Genomic DNA, 16,240 nt, shown 5'->3' with positions numbered 1-16,240 from the left:
TGCAAAAGAAACGAGAGAAAGAAGTCTGGTTTTTGTGGGATACAGGGAGTCCTCGACTTACAATAGTTCATTTAGTGACCGCTCAAAGTTACAACAGCACTAAAAAAAGGGGGGGGACTTTTTCACATTTATGTCCGTTACAGCATCCCCACGTTCATGTGATCCAAATTCGGATGCTTGGCAACTGAGTCCTTATTTATGACGGTTGCCGTGTCCCGGAGTCACGCACGCGATCACTTTGGGTGACCTTCTGAGAAGCAAAGTCAGTGGGGAAGCCTGATTCATTTAACAACTGTGCCGCTAACTTAAAAGCTGCAGTGATTCACTTAACAGCCCTGGCAAGAAAGGTTGTAAAATGGGGGGGGGGAGGGAAATCACATAACTCTTTTGCTTAGCATCAGAAATTTTGGGATCACTTGTGATCATAAGCCAAGGACTACTGTATAAAATTATCTCCAGGGCATATGAGGTTGGCTACGACTCTCCTGACCTTCCCTAAGAGCTCAAAGACTCAGCTCTGCCAGTCAGCTTGGCGGCTCCAGTGGGGGAACATCATAAGGGGGGGTGGCTGATCGATTAACAACAGATCCCATCCCCGCCACCATCCTCCTCCCACCCTCCCCTCTTTTAATTGGGCTGCAGTGTTGTCGCTTTTTGTATTATTTATGTTTTTTAGTTTATCTAGTTTTTATCTTTTATGATTATAAGCTGCCCAGGGTTAGCTTCAGGTAAGATGGGTGGCCAGTAAATTTTACATACATAAGGTAAAAGGTAAAGGTTCCCCCGCACACGCGTGCTAGTCGATTCCGACTCTAGGGGCCGGTGCTCATCTCCGTTTCAAAGCCAAAGAGTCAGCGCTTGTCCGAGGACGTCTCCGTGGTCATGTGGCCGGCATGACTAGACGCCAAAGGCGCACAGAATGCTGTTACCTTCCCACCGCAGTGGTCCCTATTTTTCTACTTGCATTTTTACGTGCTTTCGAACTGCTAGGTTGGCAGAAGCTGGGACGAGTAACAGGCGCTCACTGTGTTACGCAGCACTCGGGATTCGACCCGCCAAACTGCCAACCTTCTGATCGACAAGCTCAGCGTCCTAACCCACTGAGCCACCGCGTCCCTACATTCATATATACAAACAAACAAATAAATAAGACAGGCTGACCTAGGTGCAGAAAAGACACTTAATGTCAGAAGCCTGTTAAAATTTATTTCCTTCCTTCCTTCCTTCCTTCCTTCCTTCCTTCCTTCCTTCCTTCCTTCCTTCCTTCCTTCTCTTTTACTTTTCCCTCCCCTCCCTTCCCCTTCCTTTCTTATCCCTTTATCTTCCTTTTCCTTTCCAAACAGACCATTGTTCTGGCACTCATAAAACTACCTAAAATGCATCTGCATACTCCCAGACGGTAACCTCTTGTGGTAGCAACGTTTAGAGAAGTTGAACTATGCGTGCCTCTGAATGATAGGTAAAATGTTCTCCCTTCTCCCACCTGGCTAAAAATAGACATTATAAATGAATGTTCTTTATTTCTCTTCCTCTTCTTGTCATCTCTGCTCAGTCCGTATGAGTTTTTTTGCCCGGACTGCTAGGAATCCACAAGAAGTAACCCATCTTCTGGAGGACAAGAACATTTTTCATTTGAACAATTAAAGTTTGAAGGCCAGCCTGTGCTGCTGGAAAAAATCATATCCTCTTCATTCTCCTTTTTGAAGGATGATTTTAATTTTGCCGATGAGCATTTAGCATTTAGTCTTTCCCAACATCCAAATATCTAATGAGCTAAAAAAATCTAGGATGGCAGCAGTCTTTTCAGTTCTCCAAGTAAAGTCAATGCACCTACAGATTACAGCACTGAAATGGTGCTGTAATTTTACTGAACATCTGAAGAAAAGGTAATCCTCAACGTCCGACTACAATTCAGCCCAAAATTTCCATTGCTAAAAAGACAATTGTTAAGTGAATCTTGTCTCATTTTATGACCTTTTATGCCCTGGTTGTTAAATGAATCGCTACAGTTGTTAAATTAATAACACATTTGTTGAGTGAATCTGGCTTCCGCATTGACTTTGCTTGTCAGAAGGTTACTAAGGGTGGTCACATGACCCCGGGGCACTGCAATCGTCATAAATACACGCCAGTTGTCAAGCGCCTGAATTTTGATCTCGGGACCCTAGGGATGCTGTCATGGTCGTAAGTGTGAAAAATGCTCATAAGGCCCATTTTTCAGTGCCACTGTAACTCAAACGGTCTCTAAGCAAATGTTGTGAGTCAAGGACTACTTGTAGTTCGCGATCTACCAAAACTTACACAGTCATTCATTTATTTGTTATGAAAATGTCCCCAAACACTTAGTTGGTTTTGCTGCAGAGCCTTCATCTTCTGGATACCCTTATTTAAATGTGCAATCGTCCTACAGGGAAGTAAAGCCAGCTAAACATGTTCAGTCCATTCACTTGAATGGATTGGCTGGATTCCTCTTTTCCCTGTTCTCCTTTATACACATCAGGCATGCACACTTGATCTCGCTAACCTTTCTCCCAGTCTAAAGGAGACCATCTTTCATGTTGCTGTCACTTGCAAGTGGTGTTTAAATTTGTCTAGTCCTCTTCCTGCTGCTTGTCTGGACAATTTTTCCCTTGGAACAAAATTTTTGCAAAAACATCGCTTTGCTTATGATGCTTTGTGGGAATTTGTTTCACCAACCTAGGTCCTAGGAGTTGTTCATGTGTAGGGTCACTTGGAAACTTTAAAACTCTTAGAAATTTGTGAGACCCATGGACCTGAAGGAGTGTAGACTGAGGGATTCTGGGAGTTGAAGTCCACACATCTTCAAAGTGCCAAGGTTGAGTGACATTGGACTAGAGAGAATCATACTTAACTGAATTCCATGGAACTTAGGAATATGGTTTAGGTTAGAGGTTAAGGTTCAGTCTTACTCATTTTATTTCATATTGAGGCTGGCAAATCATGGCTTCCTAACTTATTTAGGAAGATACAAATTTACTGTTGAAATTAACAGTAGGCATCTTGACATCCTCCAGATGTTTGGGTAGGTCTCTCTTACGGTCCTTTTCTGTCGGCTGCGATAGTTGGGACCGGGAGAAGCTGAAGGCCACAACATCTAAAAAACAACAGATTCTGTATGGCTTAGGAAGAAGTCTAACTCAGAGGAAACTTTGTGTGTGGGTTAGCTGAACAAGCTGCAATGACTTGGTTGGAGAGTCGCTAAGCTGTATTTAGAAGAATGGCTTAAATCCTCCAGTGCACAAAGCCAAGGATTCCATGCCAGGTTTGATGTCATTCTAGGACCGTCTTGTGAGCCACGTTGAAAGCTGCACTCAAAAGGGGGGAAAGGGGCTTGTTTTGAGTGGAAAAGGAGCTTTAAGGGGTACATTAGGTGCTCGAGGCCCTTAGAAGTCTTAAGAGATTCATTTTGCAATGAAAAAAAAAAGGCCTAACGTCTAAGGGCACCAAAATGATGTCCCTAGCCCATCGTCTTGTTTGTTTATTCCTACCTTAAGCCAGAAAGAAGCAAACCACTTAATGGCTTAGGGCCATCAGTGAATGCTGAGTGTGTGCATGAGAGAAGGGGAGAGAAGAAAGAGAGAGGCTGGGTTCACATACTTTACAGGATTAAGCCAACTGTGTGGTTCAGCTGTTTGTCGGTTCTCCCCTGTTGCTTAGCATGCTGGACCAATTAAGCCATCAGGATAAGCCACCATATGGTGCATTTCTTTGGGCTTGGCTCTGGGAAGCAGTTACAGTATATTGTGTTAACTTGGGCTGTGCATTGTGAGAAAATTGGCATTGGGTAGAAACCTGAGTGAGCGTTGTTGTGTCGGTGGCTTTTCTTAAATCTTCTGCTGCCTTTGCACATTCTCATTCAAATGCTCCATAAGGTAAAGGTAAAGGTTCCCCCGCACATGCGTGCTAGTCGTTTCCGACTCTAGGGGCCGGTGCTCATCTCCGTTTCAAAGCCGAAGAGCCAGCGCTTGTCCGAGGACGTCTCCGTGGTCATGTGGCCGGCATGACAAGACGCCAAAGGCGCACGGAACGCTGTTACCTTCCCACCGGAGTGGTCCCTATTTTTCTACTTGCATTTTGACGTGCTTTCGGACTGCTAGGTTGGCAGAAGCTGGGACGAGTAACAGGCGCTCACTCTGCTACGCGGCACTCGGGATTCGACCCGCCAAACTGCCGACCTTCTGATCGACAAGCTCAGCGTCCTAACCCACTGAGCCACCGCGTCCCTCTCAAATGCTCCATAACTGTTGTTAAGTTTTGGTTTTCAGCTGGGGTTAACCAGTTCAGGATGCAGCCAATGGGATACAAACAGAACTATGAGGTCTCTTGCCCAGTCGGTTGGGATTTTTGCAGAGATGGTGATGATCAGTCCACCTTAAACCAACTTCATGCATGTCTGAATGATGTGACAGCTCAACCCTGGCTTTTGTTGTCTTTTCTGCAAGCACCCCAGTATATTAACTCTTTCATTTGGTTTGAACCTCTGACAGGATTGTCTTTTCCACTCCCTTTGGTGTGACCTCCTACTTCCTGATATGGTTTGTGCCTGAGATCTCTCAAGGGCACGTGATGTGGTACCTTTTCTTCTACTGCGTGTTTCAGACTCTTGTGACGGTGAGTCTGTCCTTTCCAAACAATTGGATTTATGTGCCTTCATCTTCTCTGTGTTCCCTTCCTTCCCTTGCCCTGCCCTCGCTTACCTTGGTCTTCTGCTCCATACAGTGCCTTCACTGGCCATCGTAAAACCAGCATATAGGTAAAATGCTGGATTTAAGATTATAAAAGCGGGATGGAGCTAAAATAAGTAAGAAGTGAACATTTTAGCCAGGGCTCTTCAAACTTGGCCTTTTTATGACTTCTGGACTTCAACTCCCAGAATTCCTCAGTCAGGCATGCTGGCTAGGGACTTCTGGGAGTTGATGTCCACAGGTCTTCACGTTGCCAAGTCTGGAGAGCCCTGCTCTAAATCACAACTGTCTATAGCACGGCTGGGTACATACATGCTCTCAGCATGCCTGGCTGAGAAATTCTGGGAGTTGAAGTCCACAAGTCATAAAAGGGCCAAGTTTGAAGACCCCTGATTTTAGCAATGGGAAGCAGCCTTGATCAGACTCTGCTGTGTATATATTGCTATAGAACGTATATTTCTGATAACCCGTTTCTAAAATAAGATCCCAGTCCTCCTTGTTCTATTGCAGGCACATCCACTTCATCCCACTGCGTGAAATCTCTTGCTTTAATTTTTCCAGTTGTAGGAATATTTTCTAGTCCTTGTAATTGTGTGGGACAGAGGCACCATTTTTTCCATAGAGGGGTCCCAGTCAATTCATCAATGTAGCCCAATAAAATCTGAATGAGATTTTGTGTGCTGAATATGCTCTGAAGTCTTCCACCATATTTTTTGGAATTAAGTTTGGCCTGTTGGTCTCTGTCCATGTAAGGTCCCAAATGTGGTTTCTCTCCTCTCCCCCACATCCCCAAATTATTTCTTCCAAAAATGTTATGTCCTATCAAATCAAATCTAGATTGCAGCCATGGACCAGCATATTATCCTTTTATATTATGCATTTACAAGAGGAATTTGTATGTGCAAGCTCAGAATCTTTCCTTCTTTTCTCCCTAACAGTGCTTCCATGTTCCTTATTCAGCCCTCACCATGTTCATCAGCAGAGAGCAGAGTGAAAGGGATTCTGCCACAGCCTACCGTAAGAAACCCCCATTTCCGTTTATGCAACACCAAGATCAAAAGCTCCCACCCTTCTAGTTATGGAAGCTGATTCTTCCTCTTCTGATACACTGAACTGCAAAACACCACAACTTGTATGTGTGTTTGTCTATATAGTATGTTTAAATGTGTGTTATGTATGTGTACACTTTGAGAGCAAGCAATTAAATTTCATTTTTAATGTGCGCCATTGTGCCCACAGTAAAAAATGACAATAAAGGCTTGTCTGTCTGTCTGTCTGTCTGTCTGTCTGTCTGTCTGTCTATCTATCTATCTATCTATCTATCTATCTATCTATCTATCTATCTATCTATCTATCTATCTATCTATCTATCTTTGTTGGTAGTTGCAAAGTCGTGTCCGACCCATCTCGACCCTATGGACAACGTTCCTCCAGGCCTTCCTGTCCTCTACCATCTTCTGGAGTCCCTTTAAGCTCACGCCTACTGCTTCAGTGACTCCATCCAGCCACCTCATTCTCTGTCGTCCCCTTCTTCTCTTGCCCTCAATCTTTCCCAGCATTAGGCTCTTCTCCTTCCTTCTCATTAGGTGGCCAAAGTATCTATCTATCATCTATCTATCCAGTTCTCAATACATATGTAAGCTTACATGTTTGCACCCTAGATGGCTTTATGGGAGATCTATTAGTTCACTGATGATCGTATGTCAGTCTTTGCAGAAACATATATAAAATTGCTGGTTGGATGCAAGGATCCTTTTTAATTTATTTATTTATTTCCCAATGGATGCTTCTAATATTTATCCCAGTAATCTTAAAGAAATCTAAAGGACTTATTGCATTGAAGTCATTTTTGCCTCAACAAGTATTTAGCTTTCTTAGGTACCAAGTTGAGATTAAATGGAAGTGATAGGAATAAGTCTGCTTGTAGAGTTTTCCAATACATGTTTCCAGTGTGGTGACTTTTGCCTCCTTGCAAAAACCCAGGCTGTACTACATTAGCACGTTTAAGGTAGCGCTTATGCGCTGTCTTGAATCCTTCATCCTGGTAATCCATTCCACTTATCTAATGTGTAAAGAGCAGCTCATTGTAGTCATAGGAACTTTCTGATCACAAGTCAAAACATGATCTCTGTCAATAGTGACGTAACCAGATGTAAAGAACTTGAGGCTTATTAGGATTCCTACCTCTTTCCCTGTTTCATAATTCACAGCTCAGATCTCATTTTCTCCCTGTTTGGGGGAAGAATATAACCTAATAGCTAGGAGATGAGAGATACAGGTGAATTATTTTCTCTGATGTTTGAGAAACCCATCTTCAAGAGGTGCTAACTTGTACATGGCTGTCAAGATGTTTTCAGATGGCTGCATATTACTTGGAACATCTTGACTGAATTCACCTATCGTGCTAAGCTACAAAGTCTGGTTAACCAAACATAGGTTCTGGCTTCATATAATATTCTAGCCCCCTACCCCACCTCCACCTCAGTGAAGCATATTATAGCATATTATAGCTTAGCAGGATGGCTTGATTGAAGCTGGTGTTCACTAGCTGATAAACCAAAAACTCCATTGTGATTCAGCTTAGAATGTTGGTCAACCATTGGTTGTTTATGAACCTAATCTTGGCATGTGCCATTTATGCTTCATGAGGCGGTGTTATAAGTGAACTAGATTGGATGGACCCACAGCTAACATAAAGCATGGTTTAGTTGAACCAAGTGTGAACACTGATATTCAGGTGCTCAGCGAGTTAAAACCGGCATCTACCACTACTTTTGAAAGGGGACCCAACCTATGTTTTATTAATTCTAATCTCTCCCTTGTTCTACAGGTATGACAGTGGAGGTCCTTGGAACAGTCCTAGGAACAGCCATCCAAGGACAGATTGTGGGGAAGGTAGATACTCCTTGTATTTCCGACCCACCTTTCTTGAACACAAACAATTCTTCAGTGGTCTTAGAAGAAGTCAACATCACCCATGACACTGGTTCACTCTCTGATACGGTATGGACCCTTATGGAGAATTTCATGTTTTCTCTACAATGCCGTCAAGTTAGGTCCATTCATCTTAAACTTGCTAAGGTTGAGAAACATTGTGGTAAAGGTTTGGCTGAAGCCTGGTTTGGGTTTCTCAAATCAAGGATGAGTTGAGAAAAAGACAATCTTTGTTTTTGTTGCTGCTTTGTCTGGTTAACCAAAGTGAAAAGACTGATATTCTAGCTTTAGAGGTGGAATGTCGTAGATTATGCCTTGGTGGAGCAGTGGGCTAATGCCTCCTTAAGTAACACCAGCTGCCTGCAATTAGTGCAGGTTCGCATCCCACCAGGCTCAAGGTTGACTCAGCCTTCCATCCTTCCGAGGTAGGTAAAATGAGGACCCAGATTGTTGGGGGCAATTAAGCTGACTTTGTAATAATGCCGCTTGGGGGAGGGGGGGCGAAAGCCCTAATAAGCAGGCATATACATAGAATGAAGGCTATTGCTAAGCACATTTGATTTGTGCTTAGATTGTAAGCTGCTCTGAGTCTTCGGAGAAGGGCGGGATATAAATGGGATTAAAAAATTTTTATCTTTTCCTTGGGAACAAAAATGGGAGAGAGCTATTGTCCAACTTCTTGTTCATTCCAAAAGACAGTTGGGAACAGATCAAAGATGCTTCAACTAGTTATTAGCCTCTAATTTTGGGGTTCCACATACATTGGATCCAAAGCTAATTAAATGGGCTAGATGTGGACAACATGCTAAGCCTCAACAAGCTAACCCATGTCAAAATAGATCCTGCTTAAAGGTTTAATGTGCAAATGCAGTCACTGGGTGTGTTGCTGACCAAGTTGTTTTGGTCATTTAGAAGTGTTGGTGGCGTAAATTCTGTTGACTCTTTAGAGAAACAATATTATTGATATATAGTTCCTCAGATTTAGCTACTAATCTGCAGATCTTGTAACATGAAAACCAGGATGTCTTTTCTAATCAAAGTTTGGTTTTATCTGGGAGAATTGTTGGGATTCTGGGGTTATGAATACTGATTAATAGTTTAATTTATAAAACACTATGAACAAGATGAAAAATCCACCTCTTAATGTTTCTGGGGACCATCATTTACAGTAGCTAACATGCTTACTAACCCAAACCAGGTCACCATGAATTGTGGAACCAACTATGTTTAAAATAAGCCCTGGTTTACTTCAGTGCGTGAAACCAACCAGGGTGTTTGTTATGTTGCTGAAATTTTGTATCATACCCCAGTCAAATTCTCTGGGTGCCTTATATAAAAGAAACTGCTTTTAACTGAATTTCTTTTGGCTTGGGGGATGGTTGCTGGCTAGAGGCTGTAATAAATGAAAAACAAAATTGAAACTGCTTTGGGAAGGAATATTATACTGTTACTGTTCATAAATAAATTGTATAATACTGTTATTGTTCATAAAACTTTTTTAATACTTCATGGCCAAGGACAGGGAGTCCTCAATTTACAATGATTTGTTTAGCAACAGTCCAAACTTACAGTAGTGCTAAAAAAATGACTTATGACCCATGTTCGAAGTTATGACCATCACACTACATCAGGCGTCTTCAAACCTGGCCCTTTTATGACTTGTGGACTTCAACTCCCAGAATTCCTCAGCTAGCATAGCATAGCTGGCTGAGGAATTCTGGCAGTTGAAGTCCACAAGTCATAAAAGGGCCAAGTTTGAAGACCCCTGCATTCCATGGTGTCGTGTGTCACATGATTGCAATTTGGGTGTTTGGCAACTGACTCGCATTTACAACAGTTGCAGCATCCAGTCATGGGAGTTGCAATCTTCCCAGTTGACTTCCAACAAGCTGGGAAGGCAGAATTATTGAACGACTGCATGATTCACTTAGTGACTCACATGACTCACGTGAACAGCCACAATAAAAAGGGTCATAAAATTGACCTAAGCATCACCCAGTGATCAAAATTCCAGTCCCCATTGTGGTTGTCAGTCGAGGAATATTTCTAAGCATTCCAGTGATGCTTTTCTACAAAGATTTCCTGCTTGAAGTATTGATCTCATTTGAAATGTTCCTCTTTTTTCCCACTGTTCTTTCTATCCTTTTACAGAAAAATGCCTATATGATTGCAGCCGGGGTCATTGGTGGGATTTATATTCTTTGCGCTGCCATTCTGTCTCTGGGCGTGCGGGAAAGGCAAGGTAAGCCAAGTGAATCGACTCACATCATGCAATAGTATGTATTCCCAACTATGGCGACTTCTACATGTGTGGACTTTAGTTCCCTGATAGCAGGTGCAAATAACTTGGTGCATTTGTTGAGTTCAAAGCATAGAAGAGTTTAGTGTTGCTATTGCTATCTATACACAAGAATCTAGTCAATGATTGGTCAAAGCTAAATTGGCACTAGATAAGGGACAATGGAATTCAAGGGGGGATGGACTTGGGTCTTTTGTGGCAATGCAAGGACTTCTAACTTATGACACATTTAACTCCACCTTCTATTTCAGCCTGCTCTTCTCCTACACCAAAATTCCTCAGTTGGCATTGTCTTGCTTAGAATTCTGGAAATAGAAGTTCACACAAATTGCCAAGGTTGAGGTAACCTGGCTTAGATACACCTCTCTAGAGGAATAGAATAGAATAGAATAGAATAGAATAGAATAGAATAGAATAGAATAGAATAGAATAGAATAGAATAGAATAGAATAGAATAGAATAGAATAGAATAGAATAGAATAGAATAGAATAGAATAGAATAGAATAGAATAGAATAGAATAGAGCTGGAAGGGACCTTGGAGATCTTCTAGTCCAGCCCCCTGCTTAAGCAGGAGAACCTGTACCATCTCAGACAGGTGAACATCCAGTCTCCTCTTGAAAATCTCCAGTGATGGAGTGCCCCCGATTTCTGGTGGGAAGCTGTTACACTGGTTGATTGTCCTCACTGTCAGGAAGTTTCTCCTTAATTCCAGGTTGCTTCTCTCTTTGATCAGTTTCCAACCATTGTTTCTCGTCCTTTCCTCTGATGCTTTGGTAAACAACCTGGCCCCCTCTTCCTTGTGGCAGCACCTCAGATACTGGAACACTGCTCTCATGTCTCCCCTATTTCTTCTTTTCTTTAGACTAGCCAAACCCAAGTCCCGTAGCGGTGATTCTTCACATGATCTTGATTCTATGCCTCTGTTTATACAACCCAGGATTGTATTAGCTTTTTTGGCTGCTGCTGCACACTGCTGGCTCATAGTCAAGTGATCATCCACTAGGACTCCAAGGTCCCTCTCACAGTTGCTGTTTTTAAGCCAGGTCTCGCCTAATCGGTATTTGTACCTTTGGTTTTTTTATGCCTAAATGTAGGACTTTGCATTTCTCCAGATTGGAACTGATTTTCTTGAATCTTGAAAGTGAAAGACTCAGCCTAGTTGGTTGAGTCACTGAGGTCAAACAGATTGTGAATCTATAATTTGAGTTGAGCCATCTGCTAATATAATCTATTGCATCAGTGAGGAAATATTGTGGTGTACATGGACACCTCTGTGGAAGCCTACAAGATCCTGACCATTTTGTTAAATATTAACTTTAAAAGAATGAAATGAATAGGAATTTAATCATGCCAGCAATTATTTATTTCAGTCCTGCCTTTCCTCTGAGTGTGCAAAGATGTGTTACACAGGTGTTTTCCCCAAGAGTATTTCCGCAACTAGAATCCTGGAAAGTAGATTGGACTTGAGTGGGAGAAAGGCTGGCTCAGAGTCATTCAAGAGCCCCATGATTTAAGGGGGAGCTGAATTTGTCAAGTGGGGAGATGCATCATCCACATCCCTACCTTCCTTTAATCCCGGCCAGTCACTTCAATCTTTCTCTGGCCCCAAAGATACACCCTGATGACATCTTTCTAATTAAGGGTGGATTTTTTTTCTCTTGCCAGATACCGGAGGCACATTCAGTATTGCTACTCCTACTGATTACAGACAGACCCGTTGGTGGGTTACAAAAGTCGCTTGCTTGCCCCTTGGGTCATCCTGATTGTAACTTTCTCTCCAGCGGCCCCTCCTGTTTAGCGCCTGAGTGAACACAGGGAGAAAATGACTGCCTTGTGCAAGAGTTGGGATTGCATAAACCTGTCATGGCTGGCCTCAGCTTCTCTCTCACGAAGCAACCCCACATTCTGGTTCTAACTAGCCATAGGGAAGCAGAAGTTGGCTCACTCCCTGGACATGTTCTCTGCTTTGTCTTCTGTGGGACGTGACAGCCTCTTCAACCTCTTGAAGGAAAGCACCCTCTCAAGCTCACGGTGGCGTGGAGGCCTTGTCTGGAGGATGCTTATCTAAAGGGCCACTCCTCTTGAGCAAATATTACTTGATGCCTCGCCCTTATCCACACACTCCACATCTGAGAAATCCTCAGTGTTCCTTGAAGGGAAAAGCTGTATCACCTGATGAGCAAATATTAAGATTAGCCGAGAGGGGAAGTTTGATGGGCAAACTGCCAAAGATAAGGCTGATAGGATGATGTCATCAAAATATTGGGCTGGATCATCTGGCTCACATTAGCTAAAGATAGCACGCATTTAGTCCATTATAGATAATCCTCAACTCACAATCATTTGTGTAGCAACTGGCACTGAGAAAAGTCACTTTCAACCGGTCATTGCATTTATGAGAGTAGCAACATCCCCACGGTCACGTGTTCAAAATGGAGGCACTTGGCATTTACAAAGGTTGCAGGGGTCACATGATCACCATTTGCGACCTTCCCAGGCAGCTTCCAGCGGGGGAATCAATGGGGGGAGCTGGATTCACTTAACAACATGGCAATAAAAGATTGCAAAGTCAGGTGTGATTCACTTAATAACCACCCTGGGAAATTCTGGTCCCCATTGTGGGTCATAAGTTGAGGACCCTCTATTTCTAAATGACTATGGAGATTCTCAATCATCATCCAGGTCACGGTTGTCCCAAAGGTGCCTTTCCAAAGGGCAACTGGACTTTCTTGATTATTGTTTCCTTGAAAAAGTTTCGCTTCTCATCCAAGAAGTGAAGAATGAACTGAAAAAGCTTCTTGGGTGAGAAGTGAAATGTTTTCAAAGGAAAAAAAAACCAAGGAACTTCCTGCATCTACTTTGTCTCAAATATTTTTGCATTGATTTTGTCTTTGCCTTTGTTTCCCCCTGTGGTAGAGAAAGGGATGGGCTGAAGGAAATGAACACTGAACAAATGCAGTTCAGGGAAAACCCTTGAACAGCCTTGTTGCATAAGGGGTGTTTGCGTCATTCTTAAGTTTTGTATTATTAGGGGAAAGAGTGAAAATGTCTGTGTTTCACTCTAGTCTTATAAAAAGAAGACTCTCCCACAAAACAGCTGATTTGAGCTCATTCCTGCCATGAAGGAAGGGCTCACTCAAGGCAGTTGTCCTTTTAAACGTTTTTGGACATCTTCCTCCTCCTCTGGCTGGCAAAATTAGGATAAATTATGCAAACAAGAACAATTATGGAATTACACAGCACATGAAAAATAACAAATGGAACGTCCTAGAGATATGGTAGCAAAATATGTACGATCCAGAACATCCATGGAAGGGAAGAGCGTCACCTGCTCCTTGTGCTTTGCTCCACAGAGTCTTCTGAGCTTCAATCTGCTGAGCCCGTTTCCTTCTTCCAAGGTTTGAAGCTAGTTATGAAACATGGACCCTACATCAAGCTGATTGCGGCTTTCCTATTCACCTCCCTCGCTTTCATGGTGAGAAAATCTTCCCCCACCACACCTTCTAGACTTCTTCATCACATGTTTTTTCAGGGTTATTTTTTTAACCAGATCAAAAACTGAACCAACACCCCCACCCGGTCCTTGAACTTACCTGGAACGCATTTACTAGAACACAGGCTGTCCTCGACTTACAACCATTCATTTAGTTTAGAGTTACAACAACATGAAAAAAGTGACAATTGCTCCTCGTTCTTACAAGTGTCGCAGCATCCTCACAGTCATGTAATCAGAATCCGGGCACTTGGTAACCTGCATGTACTTACAATGTTTGCAGTGTCCCGGGGTCAAGTGATTATCATTTGTGACCTTCCCAGATGGATTCTGACAAGCAAAGTCAACGGGGGAAGCTGATTCACTTAACAACTGCATGATTCACTTAACACCCATAGCAAAAAGGGTAATAAAATTGGGCGTGGCTCATTTAACAACTGCCTTGCTTAGCAACAGGAATTCTTGTCCCAATTGTGGTGGTAAGTCAAGGACCTTTTGCATCTAAAACTGGGGCCCCAGCCGGGCCGCACAAACAAGCAGAGCCACATCTGTAGGATGCAGGCAGCACACAAAACCACACCCCCTCCAGTCCGCAGAAAAACCTCTCTCCATGAAACCGATCCCTGGTGCCCAAAAGGTTGGGGACCTCTGATCTAGAGTATTTCCTAAATGGATCCCAGATCTTTCTTCTCAATGTTTAATCTAGAAAGGTCTACGCTCTGGTTGATAAGCCTATTTTGATTATGTGGAGAAAGTTGAAGGACTCTACATGTTCTGAATCTAGATGCTCCCTAAGAATGCCCACGGCCTCAACATTTTGGAGAATGTACTGCGCAAAGAGCATGGATAATGCTGAGGTCACTGCTCAGCTAAATACTTCTCCTCTGTTGTTTGCTTCCAGTTCAATAATGAACAATGAATTCCACTTCCCACCCTTCGGCTCTCTTCTCTGCTTCCCTGTCCTTAAGTAGTCAAAACAAAGATCTGTATTCTTTCAGGTCTTTGCTTCTGGAATTTTACAGAGTAGTGTTTTTCTCAACCTTGGCATCATTATGATGTGTGTGGACTTCAACTCAACAGAATTTTTGGATTAGGGAATTCTGGGGCTTGAAGTCCACACATCTTAAAATTTCCAAGATTAAGAAACATTGTCCTAGAAGAACTTTAGTCTGGTAAGATCTTTTTTCTTTCCAATTGCCATCTTTTCTCCTTGCCAAAATGCTCCTGCTTTTTCCCACTGACATCTCTTGTTTCTTCTCAGCTGTTGGAAGGAAATTTTGCCTTGTTCTGCACTTATACCTTGGGGTTCCGCAACGAGTTCCAGAACATTCTGCTCGCCATCATGGTATGTATACTGCAAGGCATGCAATGACTTCCCTCCCTCCCTCCCTTTTCTTTCTTTCTTTCTTTCTTTCTTTCTTTCTTTCTTTCTTTCTTTCTTTCTTTCTTTCTTTCTTCCTCTTTTCTTTTCTTCTTTTCCACACTTTCTACCGTCTCTGGCATGAAGAGAGGGAGTTATGAGGGAGGTAGGCTGCTGGTCCAGATTCTCTTTGGTTACAAGCCTCCAAAGACAGCTGGAGAATCCACTTCCTTAGTCCATCTACCTCATTTTGCAGCGTGAGAACAGGATGCTGTTTTTTCTCAAAGCATAATTATAATGTAATGCCGTAAGACTGTATTGACACAGGCTTAATTGGCTCAGTTGCAAACCTCAGGGCTGATGTTGTATAACCTACTAAGCTTGCTTGGTTAGTTTGCGTGTGGTTTAGTGCATCGGGTAAACTTAGTTCATCTGATTAATGTGTAATAAACTGATTAGTTTATTACAGGGGTCTTCAAACTTGGCCCTTCTATGACTTGTGGACTTCAACTCCCAGAATTCCTCAGCCAAATACACTGGCTGAGGAATTCTGGGAGTTGAAGTCCACATGTCATAAAAGGGCCAAGTTTGAAGACCCCTGGTTTATTAGTTCATCTGATTAGTTAAAATACTTTCTCAACTGTAAAGTTGGATTATTTATTTACTGCCAATATTTATCCTTGTGGACTTTGGGTGGGCCACCATATCATGAAACCTAATACAAGAAAACAGGAATGCAACGAAGACCCCGTAATGAGGCACCGAAGGAAAACTCATGGCAAATTCAAAAGCAAATCCAAAGAGAGATGTTTAAATGTATTTGCCAAAGCCAGCAAGGTTCAAACCACCCATATTCCAAATAGTATGATGGGAACAAGGTGGGGGTGGGGGGGGGGCTCTTTGAGTAATGTTTTCAGTAATTAGGAATGCCTTTGATTAATGTTTCTAGTTCTTTGAAGTAACACAGACTGTTCTCCAGATTCCAAACCCTGTATGTTTAAACTGTATATAAGGTGATTCTCTTTTAGGAGTCCTTCATCTTGTAACGGTGAGGTGCCTCCCTTTATGTATGCATAAATAAAGAGATTAAGGGACGCGGTGGCTCAGTGGGTTAGGACGCTGAGCTTGTCGATCAGAAGGTTGGCAGTTTGGCGGGTCGAATCCCGAGTGCCACGTAACAGAGTGAGCGCCTGTTACTTGTCCCAGCTTCTGCCAACCTAGCAGTTCGAAAGCACGTAAAAATGCAAGTAGAAAAATAGGGACCACTACGGTGGGAAGATAACAGTGTTCCGTGCGCTTTTGGCGTCCAGTCATGCCGGCCACATGATCATGGAGATGTCCTTGGACAAGTGCTGGCTCTTCGGCTTTGAAATGGAGATGAGCACCAGCCCCTAGAGTCGGAAACGACTAGCACGCGTGTGCAGGGGAACCTTTACCTTTACTAAA

General features: G+C 42.8%; 1 protein-coding gene across 1 annotated transcript in view; it reads left to right on the top strand.

Moving 5' to 3' along the window:
* MFSD2A (MFSD2 lysolipid transporter A, lysophospholipid) overlaps positions 1-16,240 on the top strand; it is a 48,423-nt gene that overhangs the window by 16,399 nt on the left and 15,784 nt on the right. The window contains exons 4-9 of the mRNA XM_081335312.1: positions 4,509-4,632; positions 5,645-5,723; positions 7,537-7,709; positions 9,792-9,882; positions 13,295-13,416; positions 14,696-14,779. Coding sequence (XP_081191438.1) covers positions 4,509-4,632; positions 5,645-5,723; positions 7,537-7,709; positions 9,792-9,882; positions 13,295-13,416; positions 14,696-14,779 — 673 coding nt within the window. The remainder of the gene's footprint in view (positions 1-4,508; positions 4,633-5,644; positions 5,724-7,536; positions 7,710-9,791; positions 9,883-13,294; positions 13,417-14,695; positions 14,780-16,240) is intronic.

The sequence above is a fragment of the Vipera berus genome (assembly GCF_964194415.1).
Source record: "Vipera berus genome assembly, chromosome: 9".
NCBI lineage: Eukaryota > Metazoa > Chordata > Lepidosauria > Squamata > Viperidae > Vipera > Vipera berus.
The sequence above is the reverse complement of the archived record's forward strand: the minus strand, read 5'-3'. Positions and strand labels throughout refer to the sequence as shown.